The sequence below is a fragment of the Tamandua tetradactyla genome, chromosome 2, assembly GCF_023851605.1.
Source record: "Tamandua tetradactyla isolate mTamTet1 chromosome 2, mTamTet1.pri, whole genome shotgun sequence".
NCBI classification, from domain to species: Eukaryota; Metazoa; Chordata; class Mammalia; order Pilosa; family Myrmecophagidae; genus Tamandua; species Tamandua tetradactyla.
In genome coordinates, this window is record NC_135328.1 from 131,118,281 (window position 1) to 131,133,488 (window position 15,208).

At 51.0% G+C, this 15,208-nt stretch overlaps 2 protein-coding genes across 7 annotated transcripts; one reads left to right on the forward strand and one right to left on the reverse strand.

The window, feature by feature from the left end:
- Positions 1 to 21: 21 nt before the first annotated feature.
- On the reverse strand, positions 22 to 3,183 carry C8G (complement C8 gamma chain). Of its 2 annotated transcripts, none has more exons than XM_077148991.1 (8): positions 2,782 to 3,183; positions 1,510 to 1,708; positions 1,290 to 1,426; positions 1,087 to 1,157; positions 896 to 1,003; positions 599 to 700; positions 409 to 447; positions 22 to 231 (listed from the first exon to the last, which is right to left on the reverse strand). In XM_077148991.1, the coding sequence occupies exons 2-8, from the start codon at positions 1,645 to 1,647 to the stop codon at positions 218 to 220; spliced, it is 609 nt and encodes a 202-aa protein (XP_077005106.1). In that variant the 5' UTR covers positions 1,648 to 1,708; positions 2,782 to 3,183; the 3' UTR covers positions 22 to 217. The 2 variants fall into 2 exon arrangements, with proteins under 2 accessions (XP_077005106.1, XP_077005105.1); XM_077148990.1 differs by lacking the exon at positions 2,782 to 3,183 and adding an exon at positions 2,088 to 2,185.
- On the forward strand, positions 413 to 9,792 carry FBXW5 (F-box and WD repeat domain containing 5). 5 transcript variants are annotated; one of them, XM_077148988.1, is made up of 9 exons: positions 413 to 475; positions 3,212 to 3,426; positions 3,575 to 3,732; positions 4,040 to 4,214; positions 4,297 to 4,445; positions 4,524 to 4,944; positions 5,286 to 5,433; positions 5,508 to 5,720; positions 5,801 to 9,792. In XM_077148988.1, exons 2-9 carry the CDS (start codon positions 3,234 to 3,236, stop codon positions 6,042 to 6,044), a joined length of 1,701 nt encoding a protein of 566 aa, XP_077005103.1. In that variant the 5' UTR covers positions 413 to 475; positions 3,212 to 3,233; the 3' UTR covers positions 6,045 to 9,792. The 5 variants fall into 5 exon arrangements, with proteins under 5 accessions (XP_077005103.1, XP_077005099.1, XP_077005100.1 ...); XM_077148984.1 differs by lacking the exon at positions 413 to 475 and adding an exon at positions 2,336 to 2,435; XM_077148985.1 differs by lacking the exon at positions 413 to 475 and adding an exon at positions 2,336 to 2,435 and having other exon boundaries at positions 5,526 to 5,720.
- The last annotated feature ends 5,416 nt before the right edge of the window (positions 9,793 to 15,208 follow it).

Here is a 15,208-nt window from a genome sequence, read left to right on the forward strand (position 1 = left end):
GCCAGGAGGAAAAGGCAAGAGTCCAGACTCCTGAATGAGTTTTAATGCAAGGCGCCGCTTCCTGGAAACTCCTTGGAAGACGGACAGCTGGGGGGCCGCGGGCGGGGCAGAGCGCTCCCCACTGGAAGAGGGGGCAGGGCCCGGGATGACGGGACTCACGGAGGGTCTTCTCTCCAGGTGACGCCCGCACAGCCGCCTCCTTCCCCCCGCAGGGGCCTCATTGCTTCACCTCTGCAGCACAGAGACCCCCACTCACCAGACCCGCTGGGCCGGCCCCGCCCCCGAAGGCCCCGCCCCGAAGGCCCCGCCCTCACCAGGCTCCGCTCGCAGGTCCCGCCCCGCAAGCTCCGCCCCGCTGGCCTCGCCTTCCCGCCCCTCGCGCCCGCCCCACACGCCCCGTCCACTCGCCGTCCAGGACGTGGAACTGGTCCGCGGATTCGCAGAAGCCTGCAGGCGCAAGGCAGGGGTCAGGAAGGTGGGGGCGTCGGCCCTGCGTGAGAGCCACAGCCCAGGGAGGGGCCGGGACACTGGGGGCGCGGTGGGGAGAGGAGGGGGCCCGGCTGGAGCTCCAGGAATGCCAAACCTGGGGCGCACTTACCGTACTTGGGGAAGAACAAGATGTGCTCTGCGGTCAGGTTGGCGCCCTGTACCCGTCGCTCAAAGGCGCTCAGGGCCGCGTCCGGCACCGGGAGCGCGCGGACTGCAGGAGGCAAGCAGGCGTGGTAGGCGGGAGCCGGCTGCCTGCCCTGCACCCGCCCCGACGCGGATCCGGGAACGGAGGGGCGAGTGCGGCTGCCCACCTGAGACCGCCGGGCCGCCAGGCGCGTGGACAACGCGGCCTTCCTGCCCCCACCCGGTCCCCTGGGCACGCAGGCTCGGCCCCGCGTGGACTCACCATACAGCTTCAGCGACAACTGCCGCGCTCTCTCCAAGTACAGGATGGCGAAGCCCTGGTAGTCCGTCTCGCCCACCACCATGTCCACGGCCCCTTGGACCCCGCGGGCTGGGAGTGGGTGGGGTGGGAGAGCCGTGTCAGCACCGCCTGCCGCTGGGCCTTAGACCCCTGCCCTGCCGACCTCACCTCACCCTGGAGCAGGAACCGGCCAGGGACCCTGGTGTCTTTGTAGAGTTGCCGCACCTGCCAACAGATCCCATCCCTGCAGGGGCTGGGAGTGAGGGAGGGCAAGCAAGCCGGACCCCAGCCCCTGCGGGTGGGGGTCGGGAGGATGGGGAGAGGGCCAGGAGGTAAGGGAGGAGGGCGGGAGGTTGGGGAGGGGGTCGGAGCTCACAGCTTCCTGAAGGTGCTGACAGTCATGGCCGTGCCCTTGGGGACCACATGCAGCGTGGTGGCCTCTGCCCTGTGGCCCTGCTCGTGCAGGAAGCGGCACTTGGAGGCCACGGCCACGAGGAGCCACGTCCCTGCAAACTAATGGCCACCCCGTGAGGGACTGTGGGGGTCCCCGAGGCAGATGAGGCAGACGTGGGCCCAAGCCCAGCTGTCCCTGCTACCTGCTCAGCGTCGAAGTTGGCCTTGGGGTGGATGGTGCTGATGGGGGACGGCGGCCGAGGCAGCTTCCGTGCCCTCTGGCCCAGCGAGCTAGGGACCAGGAGCAGCGTCAGGAGGAGGGCAGTCTGGGGTGGCAGCATGGTGGCGGCAGCAGCAGCTGTGACCCGACCGAGGGAGACCGAGGGCCAGGATGGCCCAGACCTAGGTCAGAGTCCATTGTCCAGCACTGCCCCAGAGCCCGGTCTGGTGGCGGGCGGGGACAGACACCCTGGAAGTCCAGATCCGCCCTCCCACTGCCCAATGTCTGTCCTGGCCTTGCCCTGGACATCTGATCTCAACCCTGCACTTCCAGGCAGGGCCAGGCACCCATTTTCTGTGTACAAAGTCCAAGGTGACCTCTGGCCCTTTGTCCGTGCCTGGCCTCCTCCACTTTGCACCTGGGGCCAGTGCTCAGCCCTTTGCACATTTGTTTCCCATAAACTCCAAACAGCTCCGTAAGGTAGGAAATGCTCTTTCCCCCACCGCCACACTGGGCTAGTGAAGCTCCGGTGCCCAGGGCCCGACAGCGGTTTGTGCACACCAGAGCCAAGTCTCGAACTCGATAGCAGCGCCCACGCCACGCTCACAACCCGGCTCAAGCCACCCCACCTCCTGGCCGCAAGGGGCCGCTGTTCAAAAGAGGCCTGGCCACGCGCAGGCGCACAAAAAAGCACGGCCCGGGGCTTGAGGCGCAGGCGCATAAACAGCAGGTGCGACAGCGAGGCGCTCGGCCTTTCGCGGCCATCGATGCCTCGGGACTCGTGGCATCGCGTCTGGCGGGCTCACCCGGCCTCTGGGCGGAAATGGGTCGCGGGACGGAAGTGGGTCGGCAGGGCGGAAGTGTGTCCGCGGGGCAGCGGGGGCAGCGCAAAGGGCGGAGGCGGCCTCGGTGAGTGAGTGTGAATCGCCCCTTGTTCCGCCCCGCTGCCTCTCTAACCCCAGCCTTCGTCTGCGGGGGCTACGGCCCTGGAGGAGATGCCGGGTCGGGGCCGCACACGGGCCGAGGCCGCTACACAATGAGCGGCCTGTGCCCCCCTGGCCCCGAGGCCCACCGCACTCGCTTCGTCAAAGGGACCCTGCCCCATCTTGACTCTGTCTGAAGGATAGTAGCGCTGTGTCACAGCGCTCCATTCTCTGCCCCGGAGCGGCCAGCTTTGACTGGACTCATCAACCTTGGCACTCAGATCTCCCTGGGCCCGCGTAGGGTAGGGCAAGTCAGAGAGCTGCGGCCGCACCTGCAAAGGGTGTCCTGGAGGCCGAGATCTTTCGGGGTGAGGAAGGGTCGCGGTCTCCCTCAGGCAGCTGTCTGTACTTGGGTGGCAGTATCGTGAGGGCTGTGCCCTATGGGGAACTCCCTGCATTGCCAGTCCTTGCTGAGTCACTGGGACCGTGCAAGGAGAGTCCTCTGGACAGCGGGTCAGAAGAGGTGGGCCGACCATCAGTGGGTTTATGAAGCCAGAGACCCTTGGCCAGTGACTGCCAGGCTCTTCCCATACTCAGTCCGTTGGAATCCGAAGCAGGAGCAGTTGGTGGTGCTGGAGGGATGGCCAGGCTGCCCTGGCTGCCCTGGCTTGGAGCCCCAGGCCTCTCACCCCTGCATTGCAGGCTTGGGGGCAGGTGGGGGTGACATGCTCTCTGGCTGAGAGGGATATGTATGTGTTCCAGGGCCGCCTGGGACAATGTCACAATGGACGAGGGGGGCATGCTCCTGCTCCCGGACAGCCTCATCTACCAGATCTTCCTGAGCCTGGGCCCAGCGGACGTGCTGGCTGCTGGGCTGGTGTGCCGCCAGTGGCAGGCTGTGTCCCGAGATGAGTTTCTATGGAAGGAGCAGTTCTACCGCTACTACCAGGTGGCCCGCGACGTGCCCCGGCACCCAGGTCAGCACAGCCTGGGGCCAGCCTCGTGGGTGGGTGTCTGTCCTACACATTGACTGCAGACCTGCCAGTGGGGGGGCTTCACAGAGGGGTTCTGGGCCACGGGGGCTCTGCAGGCCCTGTGGTGACACTGCTCCTTCCCACCCTGAAGCTGCCACCTCGTGGTATGAGGAGTTCCGGCGGCTCTACGACTCAGTGCCCTGTGTGGAGGTGCAGACTCTGAGGGAACACACAGACCAAGTCCTGCACCTCAGTTTTGCCCACTCAGGCTACCAGTTTGCTTCCTGCTCAAAGGACTGCACAGTGAAGGTGAGTACAGGCTGGCCCTGCCCAGGATGAGGCCTGTGACCAGTGCCGCCCAGAGGCAAGAGATGGCCCTGTGGGGAGAGTCCCAGTCAGGGAAGGGGCAGTCTAGCCTGCACAGAACTGGGGGTGGGGGCCTGGGGGTGTGGGGACCCCGACAACAAGGAGAACAGAGGTCCCTGTACAAAGCCACTTACACTGTGAAGTGAGACCCCACCCCATGATGGGTTCTGGGGTCTGGCCTCAGCAGAGGAAGCCAGGAGAGGGCCAGGCCTTCCCGCTATAGCCCTGGTGACCCAGCCCGGTCACACAGATCTGGAACAATGACTTGGCTGTGTCGCTGCTGCACAGTGCTGACATGCGGCCCTACAACTGGAGTTACACCCAGTTCTCCCAGTTCAACCCCGACGACTCCCTGCTGCTGGTGTCAGGGGTCTTCCTGGGACCCCACAACTCCTCATCAGGCGAGATTGCCGTCATCAACCTAGGTGAGCATGGGCTGCTCACCCCCACCCACTGGCAGCCTGCCCAGATCCCTCTAGTAGCGGTCCCAGCCCCCCTTTTCCCTAGACAACTTCGTGCTCCTCTCTCGTGTGCGGAACAAGCCCTACGACGTGTTTGGCTGCTGGCTCACTGAAACCAGTCTGATCTCAGGGAACTTGCACCGCATCGGGGACATCACCTCCTGCTCCGTGCTCTGGCTCAACAACGCCTTCCAGGTGGGGCGGGGGGCGCCCACGTCTGTCCTGCCCCCTGGTCTGGGGCTGGGTGCCCACCACATTCCCTGCCCTCCCCAGGACGTGGAGTCCGAGAATGTAAACGTGGTGAAGCGGCTCTTCAAGATCCAGAACCTCAACGCTAGCACCATTCGCACAGTGATGGTGGCTGACTGCAGCCGCTTTGACAGCCCAGATCTCGTGCTGGACACCGGTGGCCCCGTCCCACCCCCCTGCCGTGTCTTTGACCTGGGCAGTAACCGAGAGGATGATGAGGCTAGCCCGGCACCAGTCCGGGCCAAAGAGGGCCTGCGACACTTCCTGGACAGCATCCTGGAGGGGCGGGTGCCAGGCCAGCTGTCTGAGAATGTGCTGGAGACCAAAGTGGCTGAGCTGCTGGCCCAGGGCCACACGCGGCCCCCCGAGCGCAGCGAGGCGGGTGCCAGGAAGAAGTACCTCATCTTCACCACGGGCTGCCTCACCTACTCGCCCCACCAGATCGGTAATGGGAGGCCTGGGGGCTCCTGCTGCTGCCACGTGGCCTGGGAGCCTGGCAGGCGCACCAACGCTCCCCAACCCCTCTGCGGCCCCCACAACCTCAGGCATTCCTGGGGGGTAGTGGTGGGGGGGCCCTGGCAGCGAGTCCCAGAGCAGTGCCTTGGATCACCTGTTTGTTCCTGGGGCAAGTGTTGAGGGTAAACAGCAAGCTGACGAACAGGATGTGTTGAGGGCACTCGCCCAGACAGGAGGCTGAGCGGGTCTGGGTGGGCCTTTTGGGGTGGGAACTGTGGAGGTGAGGGCAACTGGCTGTCCTCGCTGCCCTCAGTACCCTCACTCTTTCAGGCATCAAGCAGGTCCTGCCACACCAGATGACCACAGCAGGCCCCGTGCTGGGTGAGGAGCGGGGCTCGGATGAGTTCTTCGACTCACTGGACCACGTCATCGACATTCATGGCCACATCATTGGGATGGGCCTGTCACCAGACAACAGGTGAGCCCCTCAGGCAGCACCCGCAAGCTTGGTCCCCCGGCAGCGGCCCTGCTAGCCAGTGCTCCCTGGGGCAGGTACCTGTATGTCAACAGCCGTGCATGGCCCAGTGGCTCGGTGGTGGCCGACCCGATGCAGCCGCCGCCCATCGCCGAGGAGATTGACCTGCATGTGTTCGACCTTAAGACCATGCGGGAGGTGAAGCGGGCCCTGCGTGCCCACCGTGCCTACACGCCCAACGATGAGTGCTTCTTCATCTTCCTGGACGTCAGCAGGGACTTCGTGGCCAGGTACGGCTCGGGAGGGGCTGGGAACAGCTGGCTGGGACAAGGGGGCCAGTGGGGGCCTCACTTCATACCGCACCCCGCAGCGGAGCTGAGGACCGCCACGGCTACATCTGGGACCGCCACTACAACATCTGCCTGGCTAAGCTGCGGCACGAGGATGTAGTCAACTCCGTGGTCTTCAGCCCCCTGGAGCAGGAGCTGCTCCTGACGGCCAGCGATGACGCCACCATCAAAGCCTGGCGCTCGCCCCGCACAGCGCGTATCCACCAGGCCCCACACCCATGCTCGCGCCCCTTCTTCTCCTGGTTTACAGGACAGAGGCGCTGAGGAGTGCTTTTGGTCTTGGTCTCAGTCCCTCCAGACTGGGGCAGCGTGCACTTTCAGGGTCCTTGAGCCACGTGGATTACACGGAGGACACCACAGGCCTGGGCTATTCCCTCGGGCTGTGTCTCTGCCCAGGTCCCCGGCATGGAGACAACCTGTAGCAGCCAGATCTTAGAGGGGCAGTCTCTACAGGGGCTGCAGGGGGGGCACAGTATGACCCCTACCACACTTGCACCCATGCACAGTGCCTCACCGCCACAATACTCAGCATGGGGGGTTGATGTGGACTGGGCAGGAGCCCCTACATCACCAATGCCCCTTCTGGCCCTAGATGCACAGCTACTGGAGGCCCCACTCCCACCCACCCACCCACCCACCCCCTGCCCAGTCCCTCCTCCTGGGCCCAGGTCTTGGAGGGGCCACAGGTTTCACAGCCCTAAACAGGTGTGCCCTTGGCCTAGGGCTCAAGACTGCTCCACGCCATGATTTGTGCACCAGCACAGCCTGTAGGAGTGGCACAGGCTCCTCCGCACACTAGGCTCCACTGCGTGTCGCTGTCATCTGTGCAGGGCTCTGAATAAACAGTTGACAGCAGCCCTGTCCCGTTTCTAGAGTCTGTAGGGAGTGGGAGAGGTATCTAGGATAGCCTGTGTCGGGCCCACCCTGGCCCTCAGTCACCCACAGGTGAAGGGGTAGCCTGAGGCTATGGTGGGAGCTGTGTGTGGCCCAAGCAGCCCGGTGGGGTTTGTGTGCCTAAGGTCTGCACACACTGCCCATCCAGTGCCCTGGGAGGCACTGGTCCTGGACACATCTGCCACCCTGCAGCACAGGTCCACCCTCAGGGCAGCATGGGGGAGTGGACCAGACCAGGCAGTGTTGGGGCCTGTGTGGAGTACAGAGCTTCATGGCTGCAGGGGTCCCGCCAGGACCGCCAGCATGGAAGGAGCTCCTGCTGTGGGGGCGAGTCCAGGGCCCAGGAAAGCCTACCACCATGGGCTGTGCAGCCCAGAGGGCTGGTGCCCCACACCCTGGTGCGTACCTGGGGAGCCCTGGGGCCAGCTGGAGTTCATGAAACTAGCAGATGTGGGTGAGAGCAAGTAGAAAGAGAGCAGCAAAAACCCTGAAAAGGCCAGGTGAGCCTGCAGAGGCCTGGGCCCAAAACTGGCAGCTGACGAACTAAGCGGAGGGGAACATGCTCTTGAGAATCCCCCCACTGAGTGATTTTCTCAAGATTTCACAAGCATGGGAATAGGACTCAAGAGCACGTAAGAAGGTAAAGTAAGGAAGCCAATTAGAAGGTAAAAAATAACACACAGGTGGTTGACATTAAAAACCCAATGCATGAAAAAATGTTGGGCCAGGCACAGCTGATGTGAGAATTAGGAAACAACAGACAGAATGGAAGCGACAAACCTGGGTGTAATGCAGGAAAAAACTCAGTGAAGAAAGAAGAGGTGACGGTAAGATGAGATGCTCCATCTTTAGGGTTCCAGGCGAGAACAAGGATGGTGGTGGGAACTGTGTGTAGAAAGACAATGGCTGAATTGAAGAATGAAGTTCTAAGAAAATACATGCTGATGTCTGACCGAGAAAGATAAATCCAAACCTGGCTGCATCGTCATGAAACCACAGACTACCAGGGATACAAAAAAACATGGATGCTGGCAGCCACAGTTCTGGGTCTGGGTAGAGGGCCCCGGCCTCCCACTGATGCAGCTGTAAATTGGACAGGGCGTGGAGCTGCTATGGGAGAACTCTGAAGAGCCTTAGCTGAATCCAGGTATTGTGGGATCAGTGGCATCTCTGCTCTACCCCGCTAGGGCCCCCAGGCTGACCTCAGTGCAACTGTCAACCAGGAAATGAGCTGTGCTGGTGGCTGTCGGAACCCATAGGAGCCAGAACTGAGGGAGGGAACCTTGGTCATTGTTCAAAGCTGTGGTATCAAGAGGTGAGACCGAGTCTCGTGCCTTCCAACCATGTGGGACCAGATGTTGGCTAATCAATGAAGGACATTCTGGAGTAAGGTAACCAGAAGGAAGCCTGAAGGAACAAGAAGGAATGCCCAGGAGATCACGGAGAGAGAGGAGATAGTTTCTGAACTCTAGGGCTCATCCTCAGACTGCCTGGATTAAACCCAAAACAGGACTGACGGGGACCCAAATCCCACTGATGATGCAGAGCCAACCAAGAGCCTGAGCTGTGAAAACTGAACTGATGCAGGCATCGTGGTCCACAAAGGGCAGGCAGGTGGGGGTGCTGAACATGGCGAGACCAAGTGCTTGCTTTAAGAAAAATAACATTATCCATAGGATTTGAACAGCACCAAAGTCTCATAAAGTAATATTCAAAATATCTAGGAAATAATTTAAAATTATACGGAACATGAAAACTTTAACTTCCAAGAAGAAAGACAATTAACAGACACCAAGGATAAGAAAACACATGTCGAAATCCCCAAGGGCTTTGAAGTAGCTATTATAATAATACTTGAACTAGCTATCACAAAATTTTGCAATGGAGGCAAAATATGAAAGACTCAGCAAAGAAACAGAAGCTATAAAAAGAATCATAGAAATATTAGAACTGAAAAGTACAACACCTGAAATGTTAACACTCATGGGATGGACCAAATAGCAGAATGAAGGTCAGTGGACAGGGAGAATGGACTTGATTGAAAATAGATCAACTGAAATTATTGAATCTGAATAACCAGATAGAGAAAAAATGGAAAAATAAAAACAAAATCTCAGGGATCTGTGGGATAACATCAAGAGGTCTTTTACTGGTGTCATTTGAACCTCCAAAGGAAAAGCGTGATTTGAAGGAATAATGGCTAAGAACTTCCCAAATACAGTGGGAGAGAGATTCAAAAGGAAACCCAAACCAAAGGGTACCCTCAGAGAAATTCACACCCCAACACACTGTAATCAACCTGCTAGAAATGAAAGAATGTCTTGAAGGAACTGTTGGGAAATTACTACCTACAAGGGAGCAGTGACCAGCACACTTGCAAGATTCCTGCTCAGAGCAATAGGAAATGGCACAGAATCAACCCAGAATTCTATGTCAAATGAAAACCTTCATTAATGAAGGTGAAATGAATTACCAGACGAAGGAAAAGTAAGAGAATGTACAGTCAGCCCACCTGCTCTAAAAAAACTGCTAAAGGAGTTTCATCAGACAAAAAGAAAATGCCAGAAAGAAACTTGGAGCATAAGGAGTGAAGGGAGAGCAATGGAAACAGGAATACATCCTGAGTTCTTTGAAATATATCTGACTGTTGAAGGAAAAAGTATAACGTTACCTGATAGGGTTTTCAGTTTATAAAGATGTAATAAGGGAGCATGATGAGGCATGTAAGGTGGTGAGGTTTCTATATGCCAACTAAAGTACAAAATATTGATTCTAATAAGATGGTGTTCTAGTTTGCTGGCTGCCGGAATGCAACCACCAGCAATGGACTGACTTTTTTATTTTTATTTTTTATTAACGGAAAGAAAGACAAAAAGAAAAAAAAAAAAAGAAATTAACACAACATTTAGAAATCATACCGTTCTACATATGCACTCAGTAATTCTTAACATCATCACATAGATGCATGATCATCGTTTCTTAGTACATTTGCATCGGTTTAGAGGAACTAGCAACACAACAGAAAAAGATATAAAATGTTAATGTAGAGAAAAGAAATAAAAGTAGTAATAATAGTAAAAAACAACAACAAAAAAACCCTATAGCTCAGATGCAGCTTCACTCAGTGTTTTTTTTTTTTTTTTTTTTTTTCTAAGAGAGAGGGAGGAAGGGAAGGAAAGACAGAGAGAAGGAAGGAAGGATAGAAGGAAGGAAAGGAAACATCTTTAAACATTTTCTTGTTTTATTGTATTTTGTTTGTTTGTTTGTTTTTTACATGGGCTGGGGCCGGGAATCGAACCGAGGTCCTCCGGCATGGCAGGCAAGCACTTTGCCCGCTGAGCCACCGCGGCCCGCCATTCACTCAGTGTTTTAACATGATTACTTTACAATTAGGTATTATTGTGAGGTCCATTTTTGAGTTTTTGTATCTAGTCCTGTTGCACAGTCTGTATCCCTTCCGCTCCAATTACCCATTATCTTACCCTGTTTCTAACTCCTGCTGGACTCTGTTACCAATGACATATTTCAAGTTTATTCTCGAATGTCCGTTCACATCAGTGGGACCATACAGTATTTGTCCTTTAGTTTTTGGCTGGACTCACTCAGCATAATATTCTCTAGGTCCATCCATGTTATTACATGCTTCATAAGTTTATCTTGTCTTAAAGCTGCATAATATTCCATCGTATGTATATACCACAGTTTATTTAGCCATTCTTCTGTTGATGGACATTTTGGCTGTTTCCATCTCTTTGCAATTGTAAATAACGCTGCTATAAACATTGGTGTGCAAATGTCCGTTTGTGTCTTTGCCCTTAAGTCCTTTGAGTAGATACCTAGCAATGGTATTGCTGGGTCGTATGGCAATTCTATATTCAGCTTTTTGAGGAACCGCCAAACTGCCTTCCACAGTGGTTGCACCATTTGACATTCCCACCAACAGTGGATAAGTGTGCAAATCTTTCCCCGCATCCTCTCCAGCACTTGTCATTTTCTGTTTTGTTGATAGTGACCATTCTGGTGGGTGTGAGATGATATCTCATTGTGGTTTTGATTTGCATTTCTCTAATGGCCAGGGACATTGAGCATTTCTTCATGTGCCTCTTGGCCATCCGTATTTCCTCTTCTGAGAGGTGTCTGTTCAAGTCTTTTTCCCATTTTGTAATTGGGTTGGCTGTCTTTTTGTTGTTGAGTTGAACAATCTCTTTATATATTCTGGATACTAGACCTTTATCTGATATGTCATTTTCAAATATTATCTCCCATTGTGTAGGCTGTCTTTCTACTTTCTTGATGAAGTTCTTTGATGCACAAAAGTGTTTAATTTTGAGGAGCTCCCATTTATTTATTTCTTTCTTCAGTGCTCTTGCTTTAGGTTTTAGGTCCATAAAACCACCTCCAGTTGTAAGATTCATAAGATATCTCCCTACATTTTCCTTTAACTGTTTTATGGTCTTAGACCTAATGTTTAGATCTTTGATCCATTTTGAGTTAACTTTTGTATAAGGTGTGAGATGCGGGTCTTCTTTCATTCTTTTACATATGGATATCCAGTTCTCTAGGCACCATTTATTGAAGAGACTGTTCTGTCCCAGGTGAGTTGGCTTGACTGCCTTATCAAAGATCAAATGTCCATAGATGAGAGGGTCTATATCTGAGCACTCTATTCAATTCCATTGGTCGATATATCTATCTTTATGCCAATACCGTGCTGTTTTGACCACTGTGGCTTCATAATATGCCTTAAAGTCCGGCATCGTGAGACCTCCAGCTTCGTTTTTTTCCCTCAAGATGTTTTTAGCAATTCGGGGCAACCTGCCCTTCCAGATAAATTTGCTTATTGGTTTTTCTAATTCTGAAAAATAAGTTGTTGGGATTTTGATTGGTATTGTATTGAATCTGTAGATCAGTTTAGGTAGGATTGACATCTTAATTATATTTAGTCTTCCAATCCATGAACACGGTATGCCCTTCCATCTATTTAGGTCTTTGACAAGATTTGACAAGATTTGACAAGATTTGACAAGATTCAACATCCTTTCCTGTTGAAAACACTTCAAAAGATAGGAATACAAGGGAACTTCCTTAAAATGATAGAGGAAATATATGAAAAACCCACAGCTAATATCATCCTCAATGGGGAAAAATTGAAAACTTTCCCCCTAAGATCAGGAACAAGACAAGGATGTCCACTATCACCACTATTATTCAACATTGTGTTAGAAGTTCTAGCCAAAGCAATTAGACAAGAAAAAGAAATACAAGGCATCAAAATTGGAAAGGAAGAAGTCTGTGATTTCTTTTAACAGTTTTTTGTAGTTTTCTTTATATAGGTTTTTTGTCTCTTTAGTTAAATTTATTCCTAGGTATTTTATTCTTTTAGTTGCGATTGTAAATGGGATTCGTTTCTTGATTTCCCCCTCAGCTTGTTCATTACTAGTGTATAGAAAAGCTACAGATTTTTGAATGTTGATCTTGTAGCCTGCTACTTTGCTGTACTCATTTATTAGCTCTAGTAGTTTTGTTGTGGATTTTTCCGGGTTTTCGACATATAGTATCATATCGTCTGCAAACAGTGATAGTTTTACTTCTTCCTTTCCAATTTTGATGCCTTGTATTTCTTTTTCTTGTCTAATTGCTCTGGCTAGAACCTCCAACACAATGTTGAATAATAGTGGTGATAGTGGACATCCTTGTCTTGTTCCTGATCTTAGGGGGAAAGTTTTCAATTTTTCCCCATTGAGGATGATATTAGCTGTGGGTTTTTCATATATTCCCTCTATCATTTTAAGGAAGTTCCCTTGTATTCCTATCTTTTGAAGTGTTTTCAACAGGAAAGGATGTTGAATCTTGTCAAATGCCTTCTCTGCATCAATTGAGATGATCATGTGATTTTTCTGCTTTGATTTGTTGATGTGGTGTATTACATTAATTGATTTTCTTATGTTGAACCATCCTTGCATACCTGGGATGAATCCTACTTGGTCATGATGTATAATTCTTTTAATGTGTTGTTGGATACGATTTGCTAGAATTTTATTGAGGATTTTTGCATCTATATTCATTAGAGAGATTGGTCTGTAGTTTTCTTTTTTTGTAATATCTTTGCCTGGTTTTGGTATGAGGGTGATGTTGGCTTCATAGAATGAATTAGGTAGTTTTCCCTCCACTTTGATTATTTTGAAGAGTTTGAGGAGAGTAGGTACTAATTCTTTCTGGAATGTTTGATAGAATTCACATGTGAAGCCGTCTGGTCCTGGAGTTTTCTTTTTAGGGAGCTTTTGAATGACTAATTCAATCTCTTTACTTGTAATTGGTTTGTTGAGGTCATCTATTTCTTCTTGAGTCAAAGTTGGTTGTTCATGTCTTTCCAGGAACCCGTCCATTTCATCTAAATTGTTGTATTTATTAGCATAAAGTTGTTCATAGTATCCTGTTATTACCTCCTTTATTTCTGTGAGGTCAGTAGTTATGTCTCCTCTTCCATTTCTGATCTTATTTATTTGCATCCTCTCTCTTCTTCTTTTTGTCAATCTTGCTAAGGGCCCATCAATCTTATTGATTTTCTCATACAACCAACTTCTGGTCTTATTGATTTTCTCTATTGTTTTCATGTTTTCAATTTCATTTATTTGTGCTCTAATCTTTGTTATTTCTTTCCTTTTGCTTGCTTTGGGATTAGTTTGCTGTTCTTTCTCCAGTTCTTCCAAGTAGACAGTTAATTCCTGCATTTTTGCCTTTTCTTCTTTTCTGATAAAGGCATTTAGGGCAATAAATTTCCCTCTTAGCACTGCCTTTGCTGCATCCCATAAGTTTTGATATGTTGTGTCTTCATTTTCATTCGCCTCTAGGTATTTACTAATTTCTCTTGCAATTTCTTCTTTGACCCACTTGTTGTTTAAGAGTGTGTTGTTGAGCCTCCATGTATTTGTGAATTTTCTGGCACTCCGCCTATTATTGATTTCCAACTTCATTCCTTTATGATCCGAGAAAGTGTTGTGTATGATTTCAATCTTTTTAAATTTGTTAAGACTTGCTTTGTGACCCAGCATATGGTCTATCTTTGAGAATGATCCATGAGCACTTGAAAAAAAGGTGTATCCTGTTGTTGTGGGATGTAATGTCCTATAGATGTCTGTTAAGTCTAGCTCATTTATAGTAATATTCAGATTCTCTATTTCTTTATTGATCCTCTGTCTAGATGTTCTGTCCATTGATGAGAGTGGTGAATTGAAGTCTCCAACTATTATGGTATATGTGTCTATTTCCCTTTTCAGTGTTTGCAGTGTATTCCTCACGTATTTTGGGGCATTCTGGTTCGGTGCATAAATATTTATGATTGTTATGTCTTCTTGTTTAATTGTTCCTTTTATTAGTATATAGTGTCCTTCTTTGTCTCTTTTAACTGTTTTACATTTGAAGTCTAATTTGTTGGATATTAGTATAGCCACTCCTGCTCTTTTCTGGTTGTTATTTGCATGAAATATCTTTTCTCAACCTCTCACTTTCAACCTATATTTATCTTTGGGTCTAAGATGCGTTTCCTGTAGACAGCATATAGAAGGATCCTGTTTTTTAATCCATTCTGCCAGTCTATGTCTTTTGATTGGGGGATTCAGTCCATTAACATTTAGAGTTATTACTGTTTGGGTAATTGTCATGGTTAGGGACAGGTGTCAACTTGGCCAAGTTGTGGTACCTGTTCATCTGATTGGGCAAGCGCTGTCCTGTCTGTTGCAATGAGGACATTTCATAGGATTAGGTCATGATCACGTCAGCTACATCCACAGCTGATTCCATTTGTAACCAGCCAAAGGGGAGTGTCCTCTGCAATTAGTGATGCTAAATCCAGTCATGGGAAGCCTTTTAAGGAGGACTCAGAGGAGACAGGTTCCATTCCTGCTTTGGCTGGTGAGCCTCTCCTGTGGAGTTCATCCAGGCCATCCATTGGAGTCATCAGCTTTGCATCCTGCCCTGTGGATTTTGGACTCTGCATTCCTACGGTCACGTGAGACACTTTCATAAATTTTATATTTGCAAGTGTTCCCTTTTGATTCTGTTTCTCTAGAGAACCCTAATACATCTTGGTACCAGGAGTGGTTCTTAAGGAACAGAATCTTAAAAATGGATTTTTATGAATGGTTTTCTACTCTGACTGGGCTCAGAGACACTAAGGACTCTGATTCCCATAATCAGAATGACACTCCCAATCCATGGACTGAGTTGGCAAAGGAGATAGTCAAAATATCATCATTCGATTCTCCTAATGCTTCTCCTAATGCTTGTACGAAGCCAGACTCTGGGGGATAATTTTACTCTACCATTTTGTCTTTTGTATTATATATATCATATCTGACTTTCCTTCTTTCTACACTCTTCTCCATATCTCTCTCTTCTGTCTTTTTGTATCTGACTCTAGTGCTCCCTTTAGTATTTCTTGCAGAGCTGGTCTCTTGGTCACAAATTCTCTCAGTGACTTTTTGTCTATAAATGTTTTAATTTCTCCCTCATTTTTGAAGGACGATTTTGCTGGA

Bases quoted from the DNA above. Each gene is read 5' to 3' on its own strand.
- FBXW5 (XM_077148984.1), top strand. From the start codon at position 2,350: ATGGGTCGCGGGACGGAAGTGGGTCGGCAGGGCGGAAGTGTGTCCGCG. The intron at 4,446-4,523 runs GTGGGGCGGGGG...TGCCCTCCCCAG, and splicing joins GGCTCAACAACGCCTTCCAG to GACGTGGAGTCCGAGAATGT. The intron at 4,945-5,285 runs GTAATGGGAGGC...TCACTCTTTCAG, and splicing joins CTACTCGCCCCACCAGATCG to GCATCAAGCAGGTCCTGCCA.
- C8G (XM_077148991.1), bottom strand. From the start codon at position 1,647: ATGCTGCCACCCCAGACTGCCCTCCTCCTGACGCTGCTCCTGGTCCCT. The intron at 1,004-1,086 runs GTGAGGTGAGGT...ACCCACTCCCAG, and splicing joins TGGCCGGTTCCTGCTCCAGG to CCCGCGGGGTCCAAGGGGCC. The intron at 701-895 runs GTGAGTCCACGC...TGCCTCCTGCAG, and splicing joins GTTGTCGCTGAAGCTGTATG to TCCGCGCGCTCCCGGTGCCG.